Raw genomic sequence first — 26,575 nt, 5'->3', positions numbered from 1 at the left:
GAGTTGATGTTGATCTCCCACTTCAGATCCTGAGAAACTATAATTCCCAGGAACCTGAAGGTCTCGACGGTTGACAGGGCAGTTGGACAGGGTGAGAGGCAGCTGTGGTGAAGGATGCCTCCTGAAGTCCACAATCATCTCTACAGTCTTGAGCGTGTTCAGCTCCAGGTTGTTTCGGGCGCACCTCAGCTCTAGCCGCTCCTCTTCCTATCGATACGCAGACTCGTCACTGTCTTTGATGAGGCTGATTACTGTGGGGTCATCTGCAAACTTCAGGAGTTTGACAACTGGGTGCATTGAGTTGCAGTCGTTTGTGTAGAGAGAGAAGCGCAGCGGAGAGAGGACACAACCTTGGGTTGCCCCGGTGCTGGTGGTGCGTGTAGATGAGGTGGTGTCCCCCAGCCTCACCTGCTGCCAGTCAGGAAGCTGTAAACGCACTGGCAGATGGCAGACGAAACGCTGAGCTGGAGAAGCTTGGAGGAGAGGAGTTCAGGGATGGTGGTGTTGAACCTCGGATAAGTGTAAGATAATTAAAGGTCAGATGACAAAGATGTTATGGGGTCAGTTAAAATTCATATTTACATTGTTTATATGTTATCTAATACGTGCACATAACTTCCAGCAAGTTTTCAACCATAGTTTAGCTAAAAACCAGGTTTTTATGACGCATATTGTGCCCTCCCCGAACATACCCGAAGCTCAAGACACTGGGGTGTGGTTACTCTATCCACCACAAGGGCTACCAGAAGTGACATTGCAATTGACAAACACAGCGCGCTACACTCTATACGCAATGGCAAGCAACGTGTTAGAATATGAGCGGGAGGAGGATTTCGATGTACAGGAGCACACAACTGAACTTGCCATCGTCAACCCGTACACGTTTGAGCCGATCGGGAGGTCGAAACGTGACAGTGACGACGACGAGCAGCCAAGTAGCAGCTGTACAACAAAAAGAGAGTGGCCACTGGCTCGATGTGACGGTATGTCAAAAGCATGTCTTTTTATACAGTCATGGCTTGAAATAATAGCTTTTTTTCTTACTCGCCAGTGCATAGTAACCATAATAGAGTCGTAGGTATGTACAAAACAGTTGGCAATAGTTCGCAGCTGATTTCAGCCTCTAGCTGTGCATCCAATGCTTTCTGCTAAGTCTTTCTCACAACATGCCGGTTCGAAGTGATCAGCACAGAGTTTGGAAAATGCTTGCTAGGCACCCATAACTGACCACGTTTCTTCCCGTCGATTGACTTTCCCTTTCCACCTGTCACATATTCCTTTTTCACTTGGAAAGCCAAAAAGAACTCTTGCTACTGCCTGAACCATTTGTACAACCAAATGCCACACAATAAACCATTGTGAAATCGCTAAACCATACGACAACAAATATACAAGTGCGGGAACAACAGCATGGAACAATAGCACACAACGGCGACTGAACAGGCTGTTTGGCTCGTGTTACGTCACACGCCAAAATCGAGCCGAAGACCGGAAAGCGCTGGATGCAAAAAGCAGAAGGCGCATTCTGCATCATATCGATTTAACTGCTGTATATCTGCTATTTAATCACTTCGAAATAGCGGATATTGTTTATAAAGGGGTTCTAGAGTTATCAAGAACATTTTTTCAATCTTTGTCCTCTGACCTTTTATGGATGGATGAACCGATTATTGTTCAAATGCAGCAAGGCTGAGCCCATGCAAGTCTTTAACTTGTTACTTTATCACCCTCCTTTTTTTTATCAGCATACTAGTGGAAAAATACAACTCTTGAAACTATTACTATACGTCACCTTTGTCATGTCACCTGACATGCATTTTTTCTTCTCCATTCGTAACTGTGCATTGATGAAGTTCTCAAATGACACACATAGGTGATGGGATGATGAATTTGGTCACCCATTTTGCCAGATAAAGGAGATGACTATAAAGCACTTGACACTTAAACTGTTGTTTTTGTTTTGTTTTGTTTTAAACCAAGGCTGAATATGCAAACAGTGTTATGAAGCGTTCATGTAAAGGCGTTTTTTTCCTCATGGCATACAGTATGTTGAAGACACACAAGATTATTGTAGAGCTCCATTTGGGTCCAAACATAGGACATTTTGGGTGTTTGACTTTGGAGGTTCAGTAGTCACTGAACGAAATTCAACAAACCTATACCTATAAACCTCAAAATGTATAAGAATGATGAAAGACATGTCATTAAAAAGTTTGGAAGTATGTTTTAGTCCACTGTATTTATTCCTTGCAGCTTGATGAAGTGTGCTTCATTCAGCTGTTAGTGTTCCCTTGTGACTGTGGTTGAGAGTCCAGTTTGAAGAAGTTAATTGGGTCCTTTCACTGTTGGGGGCTGTAACTGGGACCCTCAGAGCTAGTCGTTTGTTCACCTGTCTCTATGGTGACAGCAGAAAAAAAATGATTTGGAGGTCATACTTCAAGTTTTAGGGCATGGGTATAGTCTATGCTGTACCACAATGCAATTTCCTTACCCCCATTTTCTGGCTGTAGCACACACACGTAGTCATTGTCAAACCAGAGAAAATGGGCTTTTTTTGACTCACGGGGTTACTGTACATATACATATGTACAATATGAAGGAAAAAAAGTATGTGAACCAGTTGGAATTTGTTAAATTTCTGCATAAATTGGTCATAAAAGTGGTCTGATCCTCATCTAAGACACAAGAATAAAGAAGAAGAAGAATCTTTATTGTCATGAACATGCATGCATGCCCACAAAATTTGTTCTCTGCATTTTACCCATCACAGTGAACACACACACTTGTTAGTGGAACACACTGGAGCAGGGGGCAATTTAAGCACCCGGGGAGCAGTACGGGGTATTGGTGTCTTGCTCAAGGACACCTCGGCCGTGGGATGTTGGTGGATGGTCGGGTCTTGAACCTCATCTCCACGGTGGTAGGCGATGATCTTAACCATTGGGCCACGGCTGCCCCACTAAACAGTCTGCATAAACTAATATCTGACAGGTACTGGTGGGCTAGTGCATGGAAGGATTTTTAGGTCTGGAGCAGAGTTTTGTAAGTGATGCAAGACTTGACTGGGAGCCAGTGAAGATGGATGAGTGTGGGAGTGATGTGCTGCCAGGGCTTGGTGCAGGCGATGACCCTAGCAGCTGGGTTTTGGACTTACTGGAGCCTGTCCAGGGTGTTGCTGGTGAGCCTGAACAGGACTCAGTTGCAGTAGTCCAGCCGATATGTGACGAAGGCTGAAGAAACTGAAATAAAATTGTTTTGGAGGAACACCATTACGCCAATTGTGGAAAAATGGCACAGCACACCAACATCACAACCTTATCCCGACTGTGATACATAGTGGAGAGAGCATCATGGTATGGGCGTGGGTTGTCAACTCAGGGCCTGGACAGCTTGCTATCATCAATGGAAAAATAAATTCACAAGCTTATGAGGATATTTTGCCGAAGAACTTGAGGCCATCTGTCTAACAGATGAAGCTCAAAAGAGGATTGTTGTTGCAACGCTCAGAGAATGGGAACACACTTGTCAATTTGATGCAATATTTTATACAGTATCTCATCAAATAAAGCTCTTATTGTGTAAGAGCCTGATATAACACCAGGGGGTTTTCTGTTCATTCTCAATACATTTAAGGGCATCCAAACTGAGCAGACATTAATGCTTTCTGTACACCTGCAGCATGATCTTTTTCCATGCTGTCATTTTTTGCTGACTTACAGGCATTTTTTTTTTCATTTTCATTTTCACATAAAAGGCAAATATTTATTTGCCTCTGTATAGTTAGTGAGAGCAAAAACATCTTTCATTTGTGTACAGTAGGGGGCTGGTGTAAAAATACCATTCTGGTAAACATCTTTACAGAAATCACAAAAGTACACATTGCGTTCCGTTCCATATGAGATTAAACTTTTCATGTAGCACCCTTTTTCATAATGATGGTAGAATTCATCAAATTTGTTTAGCATTACTAGGATAAGATAAAATAATCCCCAGAATGGCAATTCAAGTGTTACAGCAGTGCATGGTAAAGCAGCAGCATGGGTAGAAATGACAAAAAATAGTTATTTTCCATGGTGTGTGTGTGTGTGTGTGTGTGTGTCTGCGTGCGTGCGTGCGTGTGCGAGCGAAGGGCTGTTAAGTGTTGATGAGTAACTCTCAGGCTTTTGTGGCTAAGGGACATTAGTAAATTGGGGAGCCATTAGAGAAGAGACAAAATTTACCTAGGATTTAAAATAATAATGGGTTTGTGGTCTGCTTCCATTAACATGGCTGAATGATGACAGATAATCTGTGACGGTGTGGAAATCTGTAAATGCCTGCCTGAGTATACTGTATATGGAACAGGTTGACTAAAGGTACCGAATGCCATAATGCAGCATTGTATCCAAGCAAGTAACAGCTTGGATAAAACGCCTAATGATAATGATTTTAAACATAATCAGTTTATCCAGGATTGGTTTACGCTTCCCTCTGCATTTTGGTCAGATTAACCAGAAAACAATCAATATGAATTAGACAAAAACTGCTCGCTATCATATTTGAACATTAGGAACCAGTGACTACAATCAATCCTAAAGGGAAGATATTTATGTCATCCCTCAAGCAATGAATGATGCATACTTTGTACTGTGCATTTAATGTATGCGTGTGTGTGTGTTTGTGTAAGTCTGTATGTGTGTGCGTCAGAGGTGGGTAGAGTAGCCAAAGATTGTACTCAAGTAAGAGCACTGTTACTTTGGAATAATATGACTCAAGTAAAAGTAAAAGGTAGTCCTCCAAATATTTACTTGAGTAAGAGAAAGAAAGTCCTCAGTAAAAAAAATACTCAAGTACTGAGTAACTGGTGAGTAATTTCTGATTAAAAAAATATATATATATCAGAGCATGAACGTCAACTAAAAAAATGTATATACTGTATCCACACATACCTGCCACCATTTAAATTTGTAAAAGCCCAGGAACCAACAACACATGCATTGGGCCCTACAGAAACATTATTTGATTTATTCACTTAAATGACTGAATGAAGTTGACCAGACTGATAGTGTGTGTGTGTGTGTGTGTGTGTGTGTGTGCGCGTGTGTGTGTGTGTGTGTTGCGTGCCGAGAGAGAGAGATTAAGATTGCAGCATGGCACATACCCCAAAAGATGCATGTTTTACACTGACTTATGACCATAAAATAGGGCTAATGTTGCCATATGGACTGCCGAAACAACGATAGAAAAATCTGCAAAGATGTTTTCTCAAGTTAGAAGTGGTCTGAAAAATCCACGTTTGGGCAGACACAAGACTACATCATTATAATTATCATCTGCATCATAAAGGTGTTGTTTTTCCAAGTCTGTAAATACTTGCATGGCTGTTGTTGTTTTTTCCCCCCCAAAATGAGTCATTTTGATTGGCGTGTGAAGGCTTTTTTTGCGGTCGTGACTGCATTGAATCATCTGATTGGTGAATTGGAGTCAAATGAGTAGTGATCAAGTTGTATTGGCGCAACGGCGCCCAATGTGGAAGTCGAAGATGAAGTCTAAGAATAGACCGCGCACGCAATAATGGACAGGGGTGGGTAGTATCGCGCTACATTTACTCCGTTAGATTTACTCAAATAACATTTTCCATGAACTGTACTTGTCAGAGTACTATAAATGCACCGTAATTTTTAATTTTACTTGAGTATTTATGTGAAGGATCGATACTTTTACTCCGTTTGTCATGCAGCTCTTCAATTGTGACTGCCCAAACTTGGATATTTCAGCCCACTTCTAACTTGAGAAAGCACCTTGTGGTAAGTTGTCGATGTTTCTATTGTTTTGGCAGTGGGTATGGCAAAATTAACACTGTCCCTGTGGTGTCGCACACGCACACACAATCACTAAGTCTGTTCAGCAAGCAGCTCCTTAATTGAAGTCATTTTAAGCGAATAAAGCAAATAATGTTTCTGTAGCGCCCGATGTATGTGTTGTTGGTTTTTGGGCAGTTAAGAATTGAAATGGTGGCAGGTGTGTGTCGACTCCCATATATTATTATTTTTTTATTTTATTTGATGTTCATGCTCTGATTAAAAAAATATAATAATCAGAAGTGACTCACAAGTTACTCTTTACTTGAGTAGTTTTTTTCACTGAGTACTTTCTTACCTTTACTCAAGTAAATATTTGGATGACTCCTTTTTACTTTTACTTGAGTTATATTATTCAAAAGTAACAGTACTCTTACTTGAGTACAATATTTGGCTACTCTACCCACCTCTGATAATGGATGAATAAAAGTAGCAAGCGGAATGTTGATCATTGTAACAGAGTAAAAGTATCGATTCTTCTTAACATAAATATTTAAGTAAAAGCCAAAAGTAGGGGACGGCACGGTGGATGACTGGTTAGCACGTCAGCTTCACAGTTCTGAGGACTGGGGTTCAAATCCGGCCTTGCCTCTGTGGAGTTTGCATGTTTTCTCCAGGCACTCCGGTTTCCTCACACATCCCAAAAACATGCATGGTAGGTTAATTGAAGACTCTAAATTGCCTGTAGGTGTGAATGTGAGTGCGACTGGTTGTTTGTTTATATGTGCCCTGCGATTGGCTGGCGACCAGTTCAGGGTGTACCCGCCTCTCGCCTGGAGTCAGCTGCGATAGGCTCCAGCATGCCTGCAACCCTAGTGAGGAGAAGCAGTACGGAAGATGAATGAATGAATAAAAAGTATGGTGCATCCAAACTACCGTATTTTCACGGCCAAAGGGCGCACCGTATTAAAAGGCGCTGTCTCAGTTACGGGGTCTATTTCTGTATTTAACAGATACATATTATTGGGCGCAGGCATGGTAAAACATATGCTAGCTTATAACATACGGTAGCATGCATACACGCTAAAACAATGTTTTAAAAAGGCAGCGGGAGCAAAACTGAGTTCGGTTGTACTTCATTGAAGTATTTAACAATGTACTCACATTATTTTTTGATCAATCCTCATCCACAAATGCATCAAAGTCCTCATCTTCTGTATCCGAAATAAACAGCCGGGCTAGTTTTCAATCAAACACGCCAGGTGCGAGTCAGTCTCGTTGCCGTGCGGCTCCTCAGAATTGATGCCGGCTTTTACGAAAGCTCCAACAACAGTGCAAGCAGACACGTTAGCCCGAGCATCCACAATCCATTCACAAATTGTGGCGTAACTCGCCCGGTGCTGCCTCCAAGTCTTAGTAAAACTGTGTTCGCCATCTGTCATCCATTGCTTGCACGCCGCTCGCAACTTCACTTTGAACGTCCTGTTTACACCGATGTCCAGCGGTTTGTCAAGCTTCCCGGAACGATGGCAAGCTTCCTAACTTGCTGCACATGGCAGAGTTATTGCACTCAGTCGAATGGTGACTTGAGACGCTTCTCCCGGCTGTTCTTTGCTCATTAATCCATTGCTCGAGTTGGTCTTCCAACTCGTGCCACCTCGCCTTGTTTACGCGTTTTCTTTTTTTCCCGCAGAAACTCAGCTTCGTCTTCTTGACTTGGCGAAGCTCGTTTTCCTGCTTCCTCCACTTGCGAACCATGCATTTGTTGATCTCGAATTCTCTCGCGGCTGCTCGATTCCCATGTTCCTCCGCGTAACTGATAGCTTGCAGTTTAAACTGTGCTTCGTAAGCGCGTCTCTTCGAGGTGCCACTTTCGGGGGGTTGGAGTTCCTTTGTCAAGCCTCCCGGAATGATGGCAAGCCTCCTCACTTGCACTCAGTCAAATGGTGACTTGAGACGCTTCTCCCGGCTGTTCTTTGCTCATTAATCCATGCTTGAGTTGGTCTTCCAACTCGGGCCACCTCGCCTTGTTTCCGCGTTTTGTTTTTCTTTTTTCTCCACGGAAACTCAGCTTTGTCTTCTTGACTTGGCGAAGCTTGTTTTCCTGCTTCCTCCACTCACGAACCATGGATTTGTTGATCTTGAATTCTCTCGCGGCTGCTCGATTCCCATGTTCCTCCGCGTAACTGACAGCTTGCAGCTTAAACTGTGCTTCGTAAGCGGGTCTCTTTGTAGGCGCCATTTTCGGGGGTCTTTAGCCAAACCAATGTTGTTTTCCACAATGCACACCCCGGCGCTATATACCTACTGGGGGCGTGGCTTTCGCGTGTTTCGGGTGTGTAGCGCTAATAATCAGTTCACATTTGTCCTATTTTAAAAGTGTATATCATCTTTACATTACACCAAAAGGCTCATTCACACATTTAATATATCTGATTTGCAGTGGGTGGCATGTCCGCCTCACAGTTCTGAGGTTGGGGGTTCAAATCCAGGCTCTGGCCTCCTGGAGTTTGCATTCTCCCTGTGCTTGCATGGGTTTTCTCCAGGTACTCTGGTTTCCTCCCAAATTCTAAAAACACACATGGTAGGTTCATTTAAGACTGTAAATTGTGTGAATCTGGGTTTGAAGGCTTGTTTGTTGATACGGTATTCATTCATTCGTTCATTCATTCATTCATTTTCCGTACTGCTTATCTTCGCGGGCGTGCTGGAGCCTATCCTAGCTGACTCCGGGCAAGAGGCGGTTACACCCTTAACTGGTCACCAGCCAATTGCATGGCACATATAAACAAACAACCATTTGCACTCACATTTACACCTACCAACAATTTAGAGTCTTCAATCAACCTACCATGCATGTTTTTGGGATGTGGGAGCAAACAGGAGTAAACCCACACAGGCACGGCGACCACATGCAAATTCCACACAGGCGAGGCTGGATTTGAACCCAGGTCCTCAGAACTGTGAGGCAGATGTGTAACTAGTTGCTCACCATGCCGCCTTGATACAGGATGTGCCCTGCAATTGGTTGGCGACAAGTCCAGGTTTACCCTCCGGCTAATCAGTAGTCCCCTGGGATAGGCTCCTACACACCCATGACCTTCGTGACGATAATCGATATACTGTAGATGGCTGGGTGGATTTGTTCCAGTGCTCCCATGTCATCCATCATTCTAGTACAATTTAACACATCATCATACTGTTCATCTGCAGATTTTCATAATAATTTAATAAATGTTTCCATCGACTGTTTAAACATACAGTAAATGGCATTCCCTGAGAGTCAGAGCTCTGATTCAGTGCCAGGTTTGTCCTAAAGATATTCTTGTCCCATAGTGTTGAGCTGGAATTTGTGCATTTTCATACCCTTTTTGATTTCATTTATCTAAAATTTAAAGAAGGAAACATTTGAGGTTTTTTTCAAGATTTTCTGCTGTTTTCTTGCCCTCTTAAGGGAAAAAATATCTTCTTTGGTACCTTAGATTAACTTGCAGATGTGCATTTAGGATGCTGTCCTTTTGAGATCAATTCCACGCCAGTCTACATCATCAGCAAGAGTGTTTTTTTGTGTGCGTGGGGATAAAAGAGCATCACTGCTTATATTATCAATATTATTCACTGCATTTGCATGTAACTATGAAAATGAGTTGGCTCCTTCATATGACCTTATGTGAATGATTTTTCACAACACAGCAGAAAGATTGTGTTTTGTTCTGAGAAGAGATGTTGTTGTTTTTTTTACCTCTACCTGTTTTCCTCAGGTGGATAGTATTTTTTGTTTTGTTTTTTTTATTTATTGATAGAGTTTCAGGATGTTCATAGCCAGGGCAAAATATAACCACTTTCAACAGCTAACGTTGAATACCACAGACAAAGCTGTTCACTAATTGATTTTGCAGGTGACAAATATGTAGGTCTTTGAACGGAACTATACTCTCTGTGTAAATTGTGTTTACAAGAAAGGATTCATGTTTTATTGCATAAAAAATGTGCATAAGCAATGTAAAAATATGCATTTATATAATTATAATTTCTCTAGAAATGTTATTTGTCGTTCCTCTGCCATTTATCTTTTCAAACATTTTGTGTGATCAGTCTTTCACAAGAGATTAATTGCTATTTTGTCTTTGTCCATCCTACTTCACTCTGAAAATTTACAGGCATTAATAGTGAAGGTCACCTCTGAGGTGTCGCTAATTCCAATTCCAGAGTGACTTCAGGCTCAGTGTGCGCTCCACAAACACTCTTCTTTAAAATACTCACCCTGATACCCTTAGCCTTGTTGTCACAGGATTTTAAGCAAGACCTTTGGCCATATTTAACACCATTGTGGTTGTTGCTACCTGGAGCTCCAGGGCTGTTCTTTTTATTCAACAATCCAAATGCCCATCAGCAGGTCGGCCAGCAATATTTACTGTTTCCATGGATTGCTATGTGATAGATTTTCTACATACATGCAAATCAGTTGCCTTTCAGCGAAATTCGCCGTTTTGAACTCAAAATAGGCCATTTACCTAAATGGCCGTCGGCGCCGTCACTGACGTCACAGGCTGTTTTGTACTCCTTGAACGCTGGCAGCTAGATGGAGGTCAGACAAGATGACGACCAGGGTGGATGCTTTATTTTGAGTTTGTGTATTATTGAAGAGTACCGGACTTTTAAGACTATTGATACGGACTCAGACGATGTTTTTTTTTTAGAAAGTGATACAAGACACCTGATTGTGTACGGTTTGTGGGGCCTTTTTCCAGGCAATACTCAGAGGAAATTAACATAACAAAGAGGTGGTCTGAGCAGCCTAGCTGGGGGAGGTGGGGGTCTACCTTGAAAGCCCCTCTGATGGCTTGGCAAATAAAGATGATTCTGATATTCTGATTCTGATGTTGGTGTTGGTATCAAGTCCAATATGTTCACATACTGGTGGAAATGAAGAAGAACAGGTTTCATGTTGGCCTGATTAAAATCCCATGCCACAGGGAAAATGCCTTCTGAGTGATTGTTTTGCAGTAATGGAGGAATAGCCAAATTGACTGTTTTGGGGGGCTGGAGGGCTGAGTTACAGTATGTCTGGTTGATGTCGATTGACTCCACCTGTGTGTACAGTATGTGTCACCTCGTGACAGAATGACAAAGCGTTCTCTGTGTAATTTTTCTGAGAACGTTCACCTCGAAAAAAAATAAATAATTTCACGTAACACTTGTGAGCATGGATATGCTCATTTCCAGGTGGGTTAAAAACTGACTGAATTACTGTGGATTAAAACAAGTATCGAATTCTGGTTTTGGCTGAGACATTACCAAAAAACTTGAATTTCCCTCACTTCAAATGAAATAAGTTACAAAATAATATGATGTGAGAGTGGAATTTTATGAGCGACGAGGCCTTTGTGGACAAAATCACCAAATTTTAGGCAAAAAAGGAAGGACTTGTACAGACTCACCCTCTAACATTTATTCTCTCATGCTAACAAAAGCAATACACACTCAATAAAATATGTTTTTTGGCTGATTTTCCTCACCCTCTCTTAGTTGACATAGAAGGGCAAGTTCACATTTTCAGAAAAGAAGATTGACACCAAGAAAAAATCTGAATCATTACAACGAGACTTGAGAATCACGTCTGTCGGCTACAGTATTCAAAATGCAGCATACATGTGAAAAAGGGAGTTATTTCTGCGGTGCACAGTTTATTTTCAGTGGGTATTTAAACAGTTTTTGAACAATTGCGTCACCATGGTAGCACAGAATTTTAAAAAAATTACTGTAATTTTGATCTGAGTGCTGCCGAGACGAAGCGTTTGATGGATATGTGAGATGAGAAATATGAGCAGTATTAATATGGCCTTCTTAGCTCTGCTAATCACTGTTGCTCTCTGCTTAACAGCAGTAAGTGGTTTCGACGGGCGCTTAACATGGGCTCGCGTTGGCGGGCTATGACCGTTTTTTGGGTGGCTGCTGGCTCCTACATTGGGCCCTGTTGGTGGCTGGGGTCTCCATACTTTCCGGAGGTGATGGGGGCAGTGGCAGTGGTGGGGCTCGGTGGGTGGGGGTTGGGTGTGGGGGGGCGGTGGTCCGGTGCCCGTGCCCTTCCCTTTGGGACTGGTCGGGGCGCTTCGGTCGGGCTCTGGACCTCCCTGGGTCCTGGGGGGGGTCGGTGGCGTCCCCCTGGATGGGTCCCCTGCTGGACCCATTTGTGGGTGTGGAGGGGGCCAGGCACACCCTTCCTCGATGTGGCTCAGCAACTCCGTATACCAGTTGACTAACATGCATGTGATATGGTGTTCATTCACTAATACGTTCGATAAAATCACTATAGACTTTAATTACTTGTGCTGGGATCACTAATAACAACACAGGTTATAGTAACATATTAACTCACAGGTCCTTACTGGAGTTAGGACACTAAAAAAGAATCCCACTGCACCCCTCGGCAGTAGCACTGGCTCATTTTCCCACATCCTGTCCTGCCCTTTTCTGTCGTCTCTTATCTGCTTCTCAGAATAAGAATCAGAATCATCTTTATTTGCCAAGTATGTCCAAAACACACAAGGAATTTGTCTCCGGTAGTTGGAGCCGCTCTAGTACAACAGACAGTCAATTTACAGAACACTTTGGAGACATAAAGACATTGACAAAAAACAATTGTGCAAAAAGATGCAGAGTCCTCTAGCACTTAGAGCAGTTCGAATGACTAATATTGCAATAGTCCGGTGCAATGACCATTGTGCAAAGGGCGCTGAGACTTCAAGGATTGTATGCGGTTTAAAGTGATGAGTAGTGCAATAATCTGGGACAATGTTGGTTGTGCAAATGTTACAGATACTCCTCAATCAGTGTGCAAATGGAGCAGATGCTACTCTGGCATGAGTGGCGAGTATATGCAAATAGTGCAGCATGGCGAGACAACTACAGTGAGTGCACGAGTAATACATAATTGGCCCCACAGAAATGTGACAACGAACTCAAGTCAAAAAATTGCCAGCTTGTTGTAATGGAATTATAGGTTAGGTGTTTAAGAAGTTGATCGCAAGAGGGAAGAAGCTGTTGGAATGTCTACTATTTCTAGTTTGCATTGATCGGTAGCGCCTACCTGAGGGAAGGAGCTGGAAGAGCTGGTGACCGGGGTGCGGAGGGTACGAGAGGATTTTGCACGCCCTTGTCTTAGTTCTGGCAGCGTGCAAGTCCTCAATGGTGGGTAGGGGGGTACCGACAATCCTTTCAGCAGTTTTGATTGTCTGTTGCAGTCGGAGTTTGTCCTTTTTTGTAGCAGCACCAAACCAGACTGTGATGGAAGAACACAGGACTGATTCGATGACCGCTGTGTAGAACTGTCTCAGCAGCTCCGGTGGCAGGCCGTGCTTTCTCAGAAGCCGCAGGAAGTACATCCTCTGCTGGGCCTTTTTGAGGACGGAGTTGATGTTGGTCGCCCACTTCAGGTCCTGAGAGATTGTAATTCCCAGGATCATCTCTACAGTCTTGAGCGTGTTCAGCTCCAGGTTGTGTCGGCCGCACCACAGCTCCAGCCGCTCCGCTTCCTGTCGATATGCAGACTCGTCACCGTCCTTGATGAGGCCGTTGACAGTGGTGTCATCTGCAAACTTCAGGAGTTTGACAGTCGGGTTCGCTGAGGTGCAGTCGTTCGTGTAGAGAGAGAAGAGCAGCGGAGAGAGGACACAACCTTGGGGCGCCCCAGTGCTGATGCTGCGTGTGGATGAGGTGGCCTCCCCCAGCCTGACCTGCTGTGTCCTGCCCGTCAGAAAGCTGTAAATCCACTGGCAGATGGCAGGTGAGACGCTGAGCTGGAGAAGCTTGGATGAAAGGAGTTCAGGGATGATGGTGTTGAACGCTGAGCTGAAGTCCACGAACAGGATCCTCGCGTAGGTCCCTGCACTGTCGAGGTGTTCTAGGATGAAGTGCAGTCCCATGCTGACTGCATCATCCGCAGACCTGTTCGCTTGGTAGGCAAACTGCATGGGTTCCAGCAGGGGACCTGTGACACTCTTGAGGTGGTCCAGCACGAGACGTTCAAAGGACTTCATGACCACAGATGTCAAAGCGACAGGCCTGTAGTCATTCAGACCTGAGATTGCAGGTTTCTTGGGGACTGGAATGATGGTGGAGCGTTTGAAACACGATGGAACTTCGCACATTTCCAGAGATCTATTGAAGATCTGAGTGAAGACTGGAGCGAGCTGGTCCACGCAGACTTTGAGGCAGGATGGGGACACATGGTCCGGGCCTGCCGCTTTGTTAATCTTCTGTTGTTTGAAGATGCGTCTCACATCCTGTTCATGGATGGTTAACGCAGAAGTCAGAGGTGTGATTGTGGTCGCGGGTGCGGCCGGGTGGGTGTGTGGTGTGAAACTGTCCTTTTCAAATCTGCAGTAGAAGGTATTCAAGTCGTTGGCTAGTGTGCTATTGTTCTCAGCTTGGGGGGATCGTCGCTTGTAATTAGTCAGCGATTGGAATGCATGCCAGACTGATTTAGAGTCGTTTTCGCTAAACTGTTTTTCCAACTTTGCTGCATGGTTCCTCTTTGCAATGTTAATTTCTTTAGTCAGCTGGTTTCTAGCTCGATTATACAGTGCCTTGTCCCCGCTCTGATATGTGTCCTCTTTAGCTTGGCGAAGCTGCTTAAGTTTAGCAGTGAACCACGGCTTATTGTTGTTGAATGTGCGAAATGATTTCGTTGGTACACAAACCTCTTCACAGAAACTGATATAGGATGTGACAGTGTCCGTATATTCATCCAGGCTGCTAGCTGAATTTTCAAAGACACTCCACTCTCTTGGTTAGTTGCATGTTCTCACCGGGTGTCTCCCCTCCCCCCATTCCCAATCTACAAATTACTGTTGTAATGTTATTTGTGTTCAAATATCTAGACTATCTAACTATTGTTCTGCTGTGGTTTTCACCCCTCATCCCCTTGTCCCCTCTGTCCCTCTGTCTGTCCCGTAAAACCCTTTTCTGTCCGGCTCCATTTTCAATAAACATCAGAATAATTTAAAAATTTAAATAAAAATAAGCAGAGAAAGTATTTCAAACTTCCCTGTTGCACAGCAAAAGTGTTCCAGCACAAAGGCATACAGATCCACCATTCTGCAAGGCCATGCAGCAGGACAGGTTTAAAAATAATAATAATAAAAATAAACAGCAGTAAGTGGCTGTGCTTGCTTAGCAGCAGGCACATAATAACGATTATGGAATATATAAGTATGAGAAACTTAATATCTTAAAATTGCCTTGTTCTTCTAAGAACTGCCACTAACTGCTACCTAGCATTTAGTGGCAGTGCTTGCGCCAAAGCAGGTCCGTTATAAGCAAGAAAAAGACCACACAGACTCTGTGATCATGATACTGTCCCTTGTTTGCATTCACAAGCAGTTCACCGAATTGGAAGAGAACGTAATTGTCACTTTCCCTTTCATGTAGTCTCATAGCACTAGATCAACTGTAGCTCAGTTGATAACTGATGACGTTATTTTCTTCTTTGTTAGGAGGCATCCCATTTATCTTGACTGGTGAACTGTTTGAACAATCCTACAGGCCTGCCGCGTTCATGATTGCAGGCATTGTGAACTGGCTGTCCAACTTTGCAGTGGGCCTCTTGTTTCCCTTTATACAGGTAAGGCACCCCTTCACCATTGTGTGTACAGGTCCATTCTTGGTAAAAAAAAATAATAATAATAAAAAAAACAACAACAAAAAACAGTTATTATAGTGTGCAGGTGCTGCTTAAAGAAAATTATACTATCCTAAAATTATACTATAATAGATATTGGGAATCTGTTCCTAACATTATCTTGACTGCAGCAATACTAGGGTTGGGCATCGTTTGACTTTGAGCGATTCCAGTCCCGATTCTGGTTCCTCATTTTGATTCCGATTCTTTTAGAGGACTGGGTCAAAAAAGTTGGCATGATTTATTGTATTTTCACGACCATAAGGCGCACTTAAAAGTCTTAAATTTTCTCCAAAATGGACGGGGCGCCTTATAATGCGGCGTGCCTTATGTGTGCACCGAGTTCCAACATCTATAAATGTTGTTGTGTGATGAGCACTCCGCTAGACATTTATTTTTATTTTTTTTAAAGCATTTCCGGCCGACACGCTGCTTACACAGTGGAAAAGTGGACGTGGCTGAAGGACGCCAAAGCCACGCCCCCAGTAGGGATATAGCGCCGTTTCTTTTTTTTAATTATTAAATTAATTACATTTTTTTTTCTTTTTTTTACCGCTTTACTGACTGGGAGCATTTCCGGGGTATGCATTGTGCAAAACAACATCGGTTTGGCTAAGGACCACCGAGCAGCCGCGAGAGAATTCAAAATCAACGAATCCATGGTTCGCAAGTGGAGGAAGCAGGAAAACGAGCTTCACCAAGTCAAGAAGACGAAGCTGAGTTTTTGCGGAAAAAAAAGAAAAACAAAACGCGGAAATAAGGCGAGAGGGCCCGAGTTGGAAGACCAACTTGAGCAATGAATTAATGAGCAAGGAATAACTCGGGGCTTGCCATCATTCCGTGAGGCTTGACGAACCGCTGGACATCGGTGTAAACAGGGAGTTCAAAGTGAAGTTGTGAGCGGCATGGGAGCGATGGATGACAGATGGCGAACACAGCTTTACTAAGACTAGGAGGCAGCGCCGGGCGAGTTACGCCACAATTTGTGAATGGATTGTGGATGCTCGGGCTAACGTGTCTGCTTGCACTGTTGTTCGAGCTTTCGTAAAAGCCGGCATCAATTCTGAGGAGCCGCACGGCAACGAGACTGACTCGAACCTGGTGTGTTTGATTGAGAACTTGCCCAGCTGTACATTTCGGATACAGAAGATGAGGACTTTGATGGATTTGTGGATGAGGGTTGATCAAAAAATAACGTGTCTACATTGTTAAATACTTCAATAAAGTACAACCAAACTCAGTTTTGCTCCCGCTGCCTTTTTAAAAACATTGTTTTAGCGTGCATGCATGCTACCGTATGTTTTAAGCTAGCGTATGTTTTACCATGCATGCGCCCAATAATACGGTGCCCCTTGTGTGTGTGTGTTAAATACAGAAATAGACCCCGTAACTGAGACTGCGCCTTTTAATACGGTGCACCCTATGGTCATGAAAATACGGTAAATAAAGGGTGTCCAAATTATGAACATCCATTTTCTTAGCAGCCTGCAGCATAGACTGAACTCGGGGTTCTTTATAAGCAGTATCAATATTAAACCTATGAACTAAAAGGGGCGGTACGGTGGATGACTGGTTAGAGTGTCTACCTCACAGTTCTGAGGACCGGGGTTCAATCCCCGGCTCCGCCTGTGTGGAGTTTATATGTTCTCCCTGTGCCTGTGTGGGTTTTCTCCGGGCACCCTGGTTTCCTCCCACATCCCAAAAACATGCATGGTAGATTAATTGACAACTCTAAATTGCCCGTAGGTGTGAATGTGAGTGCAAATGGTTGTTTGTTTATATGTGACCTGCGATTGGGTGGCAACCAGTTCAGGGTGTACCCCGCCTCCTGCCCGATGATAGCTGGAATAGGCTCCAGCAGGCCCGCGACCCTAGTGACACTAATTGTTGAGCTTTGTAGGTGGAATTCTTCCCCATTCTTGCGCTATGTACAGCTTCAGCTGTTCAACAGTCCGGGGTCTCCGTTGTGGTATTTTACGCTTCATAATGCGCCACACATTTTCAATGGGAGACAGGTCTAGACTGCAGGCATTCATTTATGTTTAACACAACGTCCCAACTTGATTGGAATTGGAACTTTTAGCTGAAACATTATCCATCCATTTTCTGTACTGCTTATCCTCACTAGGGTCACGGGCGTGCTGGAGCCTATCCCAGCTATCTTCGGGCGGGAGGCGGGGTACACCCTGAACTTGTTCCCAGCCAATCACAGGCTGAAACATTAATTAAAGTATATTAAGTCAATTGCAATAGTTCCACACACCTTTTAGTTCATTGTTAGTTCATTGTTCATTATCTTGAAGTACAACCAATAATCCATCCATCAATTTTCCATACCGCTTAACTTCAGGGTCGCGGGAGTGCTGGAGCCTATCCCAGCTGACTCTGGGCGAGAGGCGGGGTACGCCCTGGACTGGTCTAATAATTAATTCAACTATTATTGTACATGCTGTTTATAGTAAAACAATACACTGTGGAGTGAACCTCACCTTGCTGCCTTGTCTTTTCTTGTCGTTGCAATCTGGGTTTTTAATTCTCATAAGAATGAATGCTGAATTCTGAGTCAGTTCCCAAGATTCACGGGTGTAAAATGTTCCCATTTTGTGTTCACAAAATATTCCATATCCTAAAAAGGACCATGAATTGCTTCTTCAACTCCAACACTTTCGTTCCGTTAAGAGAACACAAATAAAATTCAAACACACTTAAGCAGGAATGTTGACTGCAAGACTGTTTTGTTTTTAACAAACTTTAGTTATAAATACAGTAACTATTGATTAATTATCAATTGGAACTTGATTGACCTGTAAACAACTTACTTTCATGTTCATGTACAAAGTTCGTAAACAATCATAGGCTGTCCAACAGAATACAATGTGAACATCTATGGCCAGGCATCTATTATTATTATTATTATTATTATTCATTTTTGGATGAATGTGGAATACTTACCCATCATACTCATGATCTGTGACAATATACTGTAGGTATTTGTGTGTGTTCCTAATTACTGTATTGTACTATATAAGCTATGATCCATAACTGTGGTTCTCAGCAACTGTTTGTCTCCCAATTATCAGACTCTGAGGATGTGACAGAAACGCAATAATCCATAAAAGCCCTAAACATCCCAGTCTGGATATTTGCAGTGATACTCCCGTCATCATGTTTACGGTTATGTCTTTCATGCACCACAGGCGCTGTCCTTCAGTAGGCTTCCACTGGGACTCAGCAAATCTATAAAACCCCTCGCACATGCATTTAATCCCCTGCAGTGACAGCATACACCTCAACCACAGATTATGACTAAGTGCTGCCCCAGAAACCAAATAGTTTTACGGCCCACAATGGGCATTTACAGAAGCGGAGCAAATATGTTTTTCTGTGTCCCGTGGGTTTTAAAAACCCATTCACTCGCATTGACGGCTGTTGAATTCAAATATCCATGTTAACATGGAGGACTGGCAGTGAATGAGTTAAAGGATCTCCTCACCTCCTCTGTGTCCTATCCTGACCCAGCAAGGCTTCTCAATTCTATCCTGTTCTATTTCTTCTTGGTCTGTCACACACAACACATAATGTCCCAGACAGTCGGGTTCCACTCCCCCCTCTGCTCTGCAATCCTATATGCTGTCTCGTTGTGTGGCCCCTTCTGTTTGTACACAACTGGGTCTGTACCTCATTGTTTGTGTGTGCGTCTACGTGAACCCAGATGAGCCAACATAGCAGCCAATCAATAAATCAATCAATATCCTTTATTTAAACAGGTAAAAAAAAATACTCATTGAGATTTGAAACCTTTTTTTTCCAAGACTGCCCTGGCCAAGACGGTCGCACAAAATCAAAATGGTTCCACCAAACACACAAGACAGATAAAATACGATCACCCAGACTACAGAAAAACAGAAGTGGAATGATATGATTACCCAGTGCAATCACAAGATGCAAATATTTTTCTCTCTTATAATTGTCTTGAATTCCCCCAGAATTATAAATGTGTCAATTTCAAGTCCTTCTGCATATTCCAGGTAGACAGTGCAGAATATTCAAGTCTTTTTGCCCAGTTCAGTTCTGACTCTCTGAAGCTGCATCTGTGTGATGTCCTGACATTGTGCATTTTAAAGGACAGGTTCTCATAAATTAGAATGTCTAAGTATTAATAAGATGTGACAATGTCAATTTCAATGCTATGAACAGTTGATAGGTGAGAAGAGAGATTCTTGCCAATTTGAAAATAGCATCGTCTTGGATTTATCTGCATTCAGCACTAATGTGAGCCGAGTCAAACAGAAATAAACCGTATCAAAGGTTGATCGCAACATCTTGAATGATTTAAAGCTGACGAGAAACAATCAATTACTGTATCCTCAGCATAAAATGGAACATAATAATAAAGCATTGGGCAAATTATCACAAAGATTATTCACATACATTGTGAACAACAGTGCCCCTAATATTGGAACCTTGAGGCACGCCCTGTGGAAAGTAGACAAAAATTGGACGGCCAGGACATACTGCGATCTGTCTGATAAATAATAAGAGAACCAGTTTACAACCCAGTTAGATATGCTCATTTTATGGAGTCTATCTGCCAGGATGAAATGGTCGACTCTGTTAAATGCTTATAATAAGTCAATCCTCAATATCAGATATGTGACTGTCAAAATCACCTCAATCCACTAGGTTTGTGACACAGTAACATACAAAGTGAGTGGAGGCAAGGTTGTCCTGTTTGTAGATGACTGCTCAGAACAGCTGGGAGAGAAAGGCAGCGTTTTTTTCATCTAACTTTGCAGATGAGCATTACATCACAGGGACCACATGAAAAGTGGGTCAGGCCCTTTGCACGCTGTTGTTTTTTTTAGTGCTCTTATGAAATTCATTCAACATAGGAAAACTGTGTCAGAGGCTAACAGCCGGGGTGTTATAAGAGCTCAAACAGTAAGTAGTTCTTCATTGCAGCTACGGCTATTTGGACTCCCCATTACATAAACCAGGTGCTTGCATAGTGTTGCAATTATGTTGTGTCCTGCACACTGGTGGTCAGGGTCAGACTAACACACAAACAGCCCTTTTCAATCACAAATTCTCCCTGTGGGTAATCAGTCAGGGCAGAGTTCTTTGTATGTTTGTATTGGCATCCTTCATTTTACATAGATTAAATTTTTTATGTAATTTATCACGGGACAAATAGTGAAAGATATTTGTGTGGTTAATTGTGTTGTGGTGTCAAGTTGTTAATTTAATGATATATGATTCCTTTTTGTTTCTTTAATTTCAACCTGTAAATAATTGCTTGAATTTATTACTGCGATGGGATAACATGACTGGATTTGTCTTACGCTTTCTTTTCTGTTTTATGTAGGAGAGCCTGGAGACATTTGCCTTTCTGGTGTTTGTGGGGGTCTGTATCGTGGCACCGATCTACCTCTTTGTCGTCCTCCCTGAAACCAAAAGTAAAACATTCACGGACATAAACCAGAGTTTTGCCAAGATTAACAAAGTCCCCGTCCCCTCCACGACCCATGAAATGAAGCTCGTTCCGTGTATTGAGCAAGATAAGAACGGAGAAGTGCAAAATGTCTTTAAGATGGAGAGTTCCTTTTAAATCAACACCAGTTGTCGTGAGGGAGCACTAAGATGCACAATAACAATGTTATTATTTTTATATATTCATCATGTTATAAAGACACATTGCATCGTGTTAAATCACATCAAGATGTCAAGTAATGATTCTGATTTTAAAATGCTCATCACATCAACATTACCCAATGCATACAAATTAATTTAATTGTTGTACTCTCTGTAGTTGGATTGTCATTTAATCAATTTCACACAGTAGATAGTCAGTTTCAATCTTGTTGTCTGAGAGGATGAACACGCCACGCCAACTTTGCATGTTGTCTGTGGCTGACAGATAATGTGAAATTATGCCAAATTAAATCTTTCAGTCTGCATATCAAATCTGTCGTCTGGAGCCAAGACACAACTTAATCCGCGGATGCTTTCAAAAGTTGTAATTCTCACGTTTCAAAGATACCTGTGAGTGTTGTCAGATAAGGCTCTCTTTGTAAGACGCTTCAGCCCATTTATTTTGAGAGTTGGTTGACTACAGTGGCTGAAAAAAGTATTGAGCACATCGCCATTTTTCTCACTAAATATATTTCCAAAGGTGATATTGACATGAAATTTTCACCAGATTTTGGGAACAACCCAAATAATCCATACATACAACGAAAGTAGAACAAATAAGATCAGAAATTAAGTTGTGTGTAATAATGAGAAATGACACGGGGAAAACATTTTGAACAAATAAGAATCTAAAATCTATCAATAATCAAAGAGCAAACCACCCCCTTATCAGTGCAACTGAATATCAGCTGGTTCAATCCTAATTGATGGCCTACAACATGGTCTCATTGCTAAGGTGGGAATCAAGGCACATCTCATAGCAAAGAGCTGTCTCAAGACCCATCCATCCATCCATCCATCCATTTTCTTCCGCTTATCCGAGGTTGGGTCGCAGGGGCAGTAGCTTTAGCAGGGACGCTCTCCCTTGCCACTTCATCCAGCTCTTCCGGGGGGATCCCGAGGCGTTCCCAAGCCAGCCGGCAGACGTAGTCTTTCCACCGTGTCCTGGGTCGTCTCCGGGTTCTCCTCCCAGTGGGACATGCCCGGAACACCTCACCACAGAGGCGTCCAGGAGGCATCCAAATCAGATGCGCTAGCCACCTCATCTGGCTCCTCTCAATGTGGAGGAACGGCAGCTCTACTCTGAGCCCCTCCCGGATGACCGAGTTCTCCCCCACCCTATGTTTAATGGAGAGCCCGGACAGCCTGCGGAAGAAACTCATTTCAGCCGCTTGTATCCGGGATCTTGTTCTTTCGGTCACGACCCACAGCTAGTGACCAGAGGTGAGGGAAGGAACGTACCTCAACCTGTAAATTGAGAGCTTCGCCTTTCGGCTTAGCTCCTTCTTCACCACAACGGACCGATACAAAGTCTGCATCACTGCAGACGGTGCACCGATCCGTCTGTGGATCTCCTGTTCCATTCTTCCCTCACTCGTGAACTCTCATCCCCGACCTGAAGAGGGCACGCCACCCTTTTCCGACTGAGGACCATAGTCTAAGAGATGCAATACTGAGGCCACCGAACTGGACCCCCTCTATGCCTAGGCTGCACCCACCTGCATTCTGTCCATAAAAGTTATGATCAGAATCGGTGACAAAGGGCAGCCTTGGCGGAATCCAACCCTCACCGGACTTACTGCCAGAAATGCGGACCAAAGCCTGACACTGGTCGTACAGGGACCGAAAAGCCCGTACCAGGGGGTTCGGTACGCCATACTCCCGAAGCACCCCCCACAGGACTCCCCGAGGGACAAGGTCAAACGTGTTCTCCAAGTCCACAAAACACATGTAGACTGGTTAGGCGAACTCCCATGCACCCTCGAGGAACCTGCTGAGGGTGTAGAGCTGGTCCACCATTCCACGGCCAGAAAACCACACTGCTCCTCCTGAGATCCAGCTTCCTGACGGACCCTCCTTTCCAGCACCCCTGAACAGATCTTACCAGGGAGGCTGAGGAGTGTGATCCCCTGTAGTTGGAACACACCCTCCGGTCACCCTTCTTAAAAAGGGGCACCACCACCCCAGTCTGCCGATCCAGCGGCACTGTCCCCGATGTCCATGCGATGTTGCAGATGTGTGTCAACCAGGACAGCCCTAAAACATCCAGAGCCTTTATGAACTCCGGGTGAATCTCATCCACCCCCGGGACTTTGCCACCGAGGAGGTTTTTATCCACATCGGAGACCTCAACCCCAGAGATAGCAAGAGCCTGCCTCAGAGACCCCAGACTCTGCTTCCTCATTGGAAGGCGTGTCGGGAGAATTGAGGAGGTCTTTGAAGTATTCTCCCCACCGACTCACAACGTTCCGAATCGAGGTCAGCAGTGCCCCATCCCCACTCTATACAATGTTGATTGTGCACTGCTTCCCCCTCCTGAGACGCCGGATGGTGGACCAGAATTTCCTCAAAGCCGTCCGGAATTTCCTCACCGAATTCCTCACCGAATTCCTCACCGAATTCCTCACCGAATTCCTCCCATGCCCGAGATTTTGCCTTAGCGACCACCAAAGCTGCGTTCCGCTTGTTCTAACGGTCTCATTGCCCACATGAGCATTGAAGCCTCCCACCAGAACGAAGGAGTCCACAGCGGGAGCGCTCTCCAGCGGAAGCGCTCTCCAGCACCCCCTCCAAGGAGTTCCTTGGTTCCCAAAAAGGGTGGGTACTCTAAACTCCTGTTTGGTGCATAGTCACAAACAACAGTCAGGACCCGTCCTCCCACCCGAAGGCAGAGGGAGGCTACTTTCTCGTCCACCGTGGTGAACTCCAATGTACAGGCGCCGAGCCGGGCGGCAATAAGTCTATCCACACCTGCTATTACCGTGGGCAACTCCAGAGTGGAGAGAGTCCAACCCCTCTCAAGAGGACTGGTAGCAGAGCCCAAGCCGTGTGTGAAGGGAAGCCCGACTATATCTTGTCGGAACTTCTCGACCTCACACACCAGCTCGGGCTCCTTCACTGCCTGAGACACAACATTCCACGTCCCTAGAACCAGCTTATGTAGCCGGGGATTCCGATAGGCTGCAAGTCTCTGATCGGGACTTTGGGCGGGCCCTCGGGTACACTGTCACTGGGCCCTACTTTTGCTCAGTGTGCTGTTTGAGCTATATTCACTGAATGGCTGTCCTATCTGTTTTTAGAGATTGCATAAAATCAACCATAAATAAATGTTCTATACTGGATTGCATATAATTACAGTCCATCTGCCAGGTAATTTATGGTGAGAGGCGGGGTACACTAGCTTGATGACCTGTCAATTAAAGGACTGACACGTAGATAGACAATACCATTAACGCTTATATTCACAACTTCCTGAACAAACACCATCAATAAACCTACACCTGCTACATTTCTGGTACAACAGAAATTCATCCGATGGTCGGACAACAAAATAGGAGCTGCATTCTTTGTATGCTCCTGTACACTGCACAGCTAAAAATTGCCCCCGATTCAGTAATTTTGGAAAGCCATTTCATCCCCCACAAAAAAAAAAAAAAAAAAATAATTTTCTCCAGAGCACATCACTCGATTTTCTAAATTCTTGGTGCATTGTACAAAGTTTCAAGTGGCAATTCCAACCAGACTCAGCATTTTGACAGACTGTCATTTTTGGAAAACCTGTTTCACTTTGCTCCTCATCCATTTTTAAAGCAACCATTTTCAAGAGACGGCTTTCCATCCCATCTGCCAACTGCAATACATTGCATCATCTGATTTCCATTCTTAGGCTGTCTTTGGCTGTGCTGCAGAACTGACAAAAACACAATTAATGCTCATTAAGAAAAAATAGATTCTCCACCTGTGGTTGAGTTAATTTAATCCCCATGTTGAGTGGAGATGTGTGAGCAAGGTGTTTATTGGAGCTGTTGTAAGAGCGTGATGAGTAGTTATTTACGGTGGTGCTGTATTTCTGGTAGTGGTGGGCGGATCGATCCAAATATCGGTCATATTGAAACCAAATCGGTGTCGGATCGATAATAGCATGATGAGATCGATTCCGAAGTTTCAATTTTACTCTTGTATGCACTGCTGCAGTTTCGTCAAACAGGCGGCAGCCAGGTTACCGAACTCGCCGGTTCTGTCTCAGCACAGAGCAGGCAAACTTTGCTCCTCCTCCCCCATCTTGTGTTTCGGTGTTGTACCGTCGCATGACTTAGCAGTGCAAAAAAATATATAATAATTAATTGCGATTCAGCAATTTGATGATGTATCTACCTAAATTATTGAAAAGTATCGGTATTGGTATCGGTGATACTGGTCCATTATTTCCTTCGTATCCGATCGATACCAAAATATGCCATATTGAACACCACTAATTTCCGGTGTGGAATAGACTGGTAGCCTCTAAGTCATACCTAAGAAACGAAAAAAAATCCACTCATGTAAAAGGAAAGAAAGAAGTGCACTTGATGTTTTTGTCGATTTTTAAAACAATCGCAGCCTCACTGCTCTGCTACACACACACACAAACACACACCTAGTATATTCTCAGAGATATCATCCTAGATTACAGGCTTTGTAACGACATCTGTCTTTGTTTGACTAAATCCTTATTTAGTACTCTCTGTCATGCTCAGTGAGGTGCATCAGTGGTTGGCAGCACCATGTTCACTTCCAGTCCACCGAGGGAAACTGGGCAAAGTTGCAGTGCAGCGCTGGCCTGCCTGCGGCTGTGTGTTCATGTATCTGCATACTACAACACTGTGCAAGCATTACTCTGCCCCAACAGTCACATTCAATAAATGTTGCTTGTCCATGTTATTCACAACATTGCCATTAAAAAAAAGAGAAAGTGGAATAAAGAAAACATCATACATCAGAGAGTTGTATTGGTATGTGCCTCTATAAGTGGTTTGTTTCACACTACTGCCAAACAACAAGGAAAAAGTCAACGTGATTATCAAAATGGGATGATGAAATACAGTAAATAATGCATATATGTCAGCATCCTTACAGTACAGTGAGTGTGGATTAGGATACATACCACATACACATTGCAGTGCATAGAAAAATCCAGTGTGGCGCCTTCCCCTTCAGTTACTTACTGTATTGCACTGACAAATTAAATTGACTCAACACATGAAATGATTGCAATTTCAAGGTAATTGATGTAAATTGGTGTTTTTGTTGTGAATGCAATTCAATAAAAGCAATTTACAATGTAACCACTGTGTTTTCTTGTAAATTACATACAAAACTGAATAGAGGAAGAAATGACATGATCGGTATGCAACAGTGTGTATGGGGTGGATGGTAGATGTAGGAAAAATAATTGCCAGAGTACAATAAGAACCCAACATGTCAAAGACATGACAGATGTGCAGTACATTACAATATCACAGTGTAGTGTTTCACAGTGACTAAAATGACATCGGAGAGGTGAAAAACTGCTCTTCTTTTAAAATAGGCTATCTAGTTTTCACAAAACTTCTGCTTTGGCAAAATCCATGCTAATCTCTTCAAAGGGCTATCAGTTGTGGAC

General features: G+C 43.5%; 1 protein-coding gene across 5 annotated transcripts in view; it reads left to right on the top strand.

The window, feature by feature from the left end:
* slc2a9l2 (solute carrier family 2 member 9, like 2) overlaps positions 1–26,258 on the top strand; it is an 81,372-nt gene extending 55,114 nt beyond the window's left edge. For 3 of the 5 annotated variants that reach the window (XM_061785472.1, XM_061785473.1, XM_061785474.1), the window contains 2 exons: positions 15,278–15,405; positions 20,828–26,258. In XM_061785472.1, the coding sequence (XP_061641456.1) occupies positions 15,278–15,405; positions 20,828–21,070 (371 nt within the window). In that variant the 3' untranslated portion in view covers positions 21,071–26,258. Of the gene's footprint in view, positions 1–15,277; positions 15,406–17,812; positions 18,346–20,827 lie in introns of those variants that run through there. The other 2 variants (XM_061785475.1, XM_061785477.1) reach the window with 2 other exon arrangements.
* Positions 26,259–26,575: the final 317 nt, after the last annotated feature.

This window comes from Phyllopteryx taeniolatus, chromosome 9, assembly GCF_024500385.1.
Source record: "Phyllopteryx taeniolatus isolate TA_2022b chromosome 9, UOR_Ptae_1.2, whole genome shotgun sequence".
Lineage (NCBI taxonomy): Eukaryota > Metazoa > Chordata > Actinopteri > Syngnathiformes > Syngnathidae > Phyllopteryx > Phyllopteryx taeniolatus.
This window is presented reverse-complemented; position numbering and strand designations above follow the sequence as displayed.